General features: G+C 31.2%; 1 protein-coding gene across 1 annotated transcript in view; it reads right to left on the bottom strand.

The window, feature by feature from the left end:
- Window positions 1-669: 669 nt before the first annotated feature.
- LOC106474975 (receptor-type tyrosine-protein phosphatase U-like) overlaps window positions 670-3,760 on the bottom strand; it is a gene marked incomplete at its 5' end in the record, with an annotated part of 28,211 nt that continues 25,120 nt past the window's right edge. The window contains 2 exons of the mRNA XM_022403226.1: window positions 670-1,273; window positions 2,640-2,775. Of these exons, the coding sequence (XP_022258934.1) occupies window positions 1,208-1,273; window positions 2,640-2,775 (202 nt within the window). The remainder of the gene's footprint in view (window positions 1,274-2,639; window positions 2,776-3,760) is intronic.

Below are 3,760 nucleotides of genomic sequence, written 5' to 3'. Positions count from 1 at the left end.
CAGGTTTAACGTAGAGTAAACTGAAGTTTTCAGACAATTGTATATGGAGCGTACTTCAAGGTGAGTGTATATTGTTGAGGTGTATAAAATACGATATAGTGTTATCAGGTTTAACATAGAGTAAACTGAAGTTTTCAGACAATTGTATATGGAGCGTACTTCAAGGTGAGTGTATATTGTTGAGGTGTATAAAATACGATATAGTGTTATCAGGTTTAACGTAGAGTAAAATTGTATATGGAGCGTACTTCAAGGTGAATTTATTGCTATAAATAAAAGGTTAAGTTGAAAATTGTCTTCGGATCTCACTGTACCGTCTAAACGTTACCAATCTTCTACAATGTTCAACGAGTGTAAAGTTTTTTAAACAACATTTCAAAGTTAAGCTTCATTTCTAACTATGAAGACCAGAGAATTTGGCAACAGGAATGGAAGACGTGTTACCCCCACTCATGAATGATAAAAAATTATCATATTAAAAGTTATTATTAGTTAGGTTGTACACCATAAACTGTGTTAACTAGAGGGGATGTATTATTTTATTAATACATTTTTCAAGTTTGACTGAATAGAAATATGAATAATGTGACGTGTACAAATATGGTCTTATTTTCCTATTGAAATTCAAACATCTGTCTAATAATTCATTATTTATATAGAAAAAGGAAAGCAAATTAAAAGCTTTTTTATTTTGCATGTTTCTAATAACAGATCTTTTAATACAGGGGATGCAAACTGAAGGAAAAAATTAAACATTCTGAATATAACATTTTTTACATGAGATCCACTTACCTCAAAACAAGCTTCAGGAACTCGGTTTGTGAAAATATACATGTATACGTATTCAATTCCTTATACCTTGCTTTGTCATTTCACTCAAAGAGTTCTGGTTTCAGTTGTTATTTTAAAATTGTACAAGAAAAAATTAAATCACTAACTAGGGACTGTTCTTATTTTGTAATTAGAAGTTCTGTTTAAATCTTTTTTTCTAATAAACAAATTGTACAGATTCTGGTTTGAGGTTCTCCCGAGTCCTGGTGATGATTCACATATTTCACAAAACAGTGACAGTAAATCCATCAGAGTTTTGTCATCAGTGATATAAAAACTTCCTGTGGAGAATTCCTGATCTATTTATTCCATACGATAAAAAGTTCATGGATCAGAGTATTGATACCACAAAAATGGAGAAGTCCTTGATGTTGATTCATTCGTTATTCAAGAAGTGAAGAACATAATGCATGACTAAGTCATAACAATACTTATACTCAGTCTGGAAAATGGAAAAAAAAAATTAGGTGTAAAAATTAACTGAATACAAGACATTAAAAACACTTGTAGATATATTTATAAATATACCAGACATTTCTCATGTAAAAATCAACCAAGTACAAGACTACTGACATTAAAAACACTTGTAGATATATTTATAAATATACCAGACATTTCTCATGTAAAAATCAACCAAGTACAAGACTACTGACATTACAAACACTTGTAGATATATTTATAAATATACCAGACATTTCTCATGTAAAAATCAACTGAGTACAAGACTACTGACATTACAAACACTTGTAGATATATTTATAAATATACCAGACATTTCTCATGTAAAAATCAACCAAGTACAAGACTACTGACATTACAAACACTTGTAGATATATTTAAAAATATACCAGACATTTCTCGTGTATAAATCAACCGAGTACAAGACTATTGACATTAAAAACACTTGTAGATATATTTATATATATACCAGACATTTCTCATGTAAAAATCAACCAAGTACAAGACTACTGACATTACAAACACTTTTAGATATATTTATAAATATACCAGACATTTATAAAAACCTTTCCTCACAATTCTCCAGGATCTTATCTATGAAATGGTCAGGGATCCCTCAAAAGAAGAAATACAATAGCAAGATAACATCTCAAGACTTTCCTTCCATCAAGTGTCTGTCCCTTTAATAGTGCTCATTTTTAAAAGTTTCATCTTGGATAGACATCTTTCTACTAGTTTTACTTATTATTAGGTACATTAATACAAAAAAAAGAAATCAACGAATATTTCTTAAACTATACTATTAGAGTTAGTGACTGAAACATATTAGGACTTGTGAGAGCAATGCTTTAAGACAGAGTGTCTGATCTGTTTACTTCATAAAACAGAAAATAATGTAATTTTATTATGAAAATGTGGTATGCTTCGAACCAAAAGTATTGCATAAATAAAACTAAGCAGGCATTGTAAAGTCCCAAACGAGATGGACCACATCAGGCCCATGAAAGTCTGATTCGTGGCCCACACTACGATTAGAGTTGCATTGTTAATTACTGTAATACAGAAGCGTGTGTATGGGTAATGATTTATTCCTCAATAAGTCCAAGTCTGGCCCTTGGCTCTATGGTTATCATCTATGGATGCTAATTGGGACTCACTACTCTACAAAGTCCACTATAATTCTTCTCACTTTGACTTCTATATTTCTTAATACTTTTTGTACAAAAAAACCCACTTGGAGGGTGTTCAAAGGTAGTACACACAACATTAATGAAACTATTATTTCCTGTAAAGAAAAGAAAACTTATTTTCTATATGAACACACGCTCTATGTTTGAAATGTTTCTCACCAGATTTTCCACCAATTGATGTCGATGTCTTCGCACTGTCTTAACTGCCAGAAAAACGTCAACTTCGTCGTGTTGAACAACTTGTTCTATTGCAAAATTTGCGGCACAATAGACCCCTGCTCGACAACGGCCATTCCTATAAACAAGAAACATGACGACATCAAAGATACTTACACTTTATACTATATAGCTTCAAATCTCACATTTATCATGGATTGTTACGTGCAGACGGATATCATTCTTATCTTTCTTCTTTGTTATCTTCATTGATTTTGAAAAGACGCAACAAAACTTAACATATTTCATGAAAGTTCTTTACAAACGATCGACAAGAAAAACAACTAATATTGGATTGAATAGTGTTTCTAAATATATTTGCCCCCCCCCCCCCAGTGACACAGCGGTATGCCTGCAGACTTACAACGCTAGTAACCGGGTTTCGATACCCGTGATGGGCAGAGCACAGATGGCCCTTTATGTAGCTTTGTGCTTAACTACAAACAAACTAAATATATTTAGTTCTTGAAAAGCTTCAGTATAAAAAGTTCAAATATAATGTGATTGGATAAAATACAGTGACACATTATCTAATAAAAAGATGAAGCAATAGGCTTAATGATGTACATGTTTTAATGAAACGAAAGTCACTGTCGTATCAATGGATATTGGTAAAAAACTAGAAAGTATATGTGTTTTAGAAATGACGTTTTAAAACCACGAAATAACCTTCAAAAGTCAGTTTATTAGGCCTATAAGATTCAGCCTATGTGAATATATGTTTCGATGTATTAGGCCTACAAGATTCAGCCTATGTGAATATACGTCTTGATTAATTAGGCCTACAAGATTCAGTTAAATGTATTTTTATACAAAACTTATTTCATAGAAATTAGCACTTCAAAAGCGTATAGTGTGTGCAATTTAAATATTTGTTAACATTCAAAAGTTCTCACTGTAACTGCTGGACTGACTAAAAATGAATATCATTTAATTCTATGATATATTTATATTGTTGTAATGGCTATATAAATATAATAATACTGTCTGTTGTATGTCCAGTAACTACATCTATATAAATATAATAGAACTGTCTGTTGTATGTCCAGTAACTACTTCTATAT

Source organism: Limulus polyphemus, unplaced genomic scaffold (assembly GCF_000517525.1).
Source record: "Limulus polyphemus unplaced genomic scaffold, Limulus_polyphemus-2.1.2 Scaffold7927, whole genome shotgun sequence".
Taxonomy (NCBI): Eukaryota; Metazoa; Arthropoda; class Merostomata; order Xiphosura; family Limulidae; genus Limulus; species Limulus polyphemus.
Note: the sequence above shows the minus strand (reverse complement) of the source record. Positions and strands in the feature narration are given on the sequence as shown.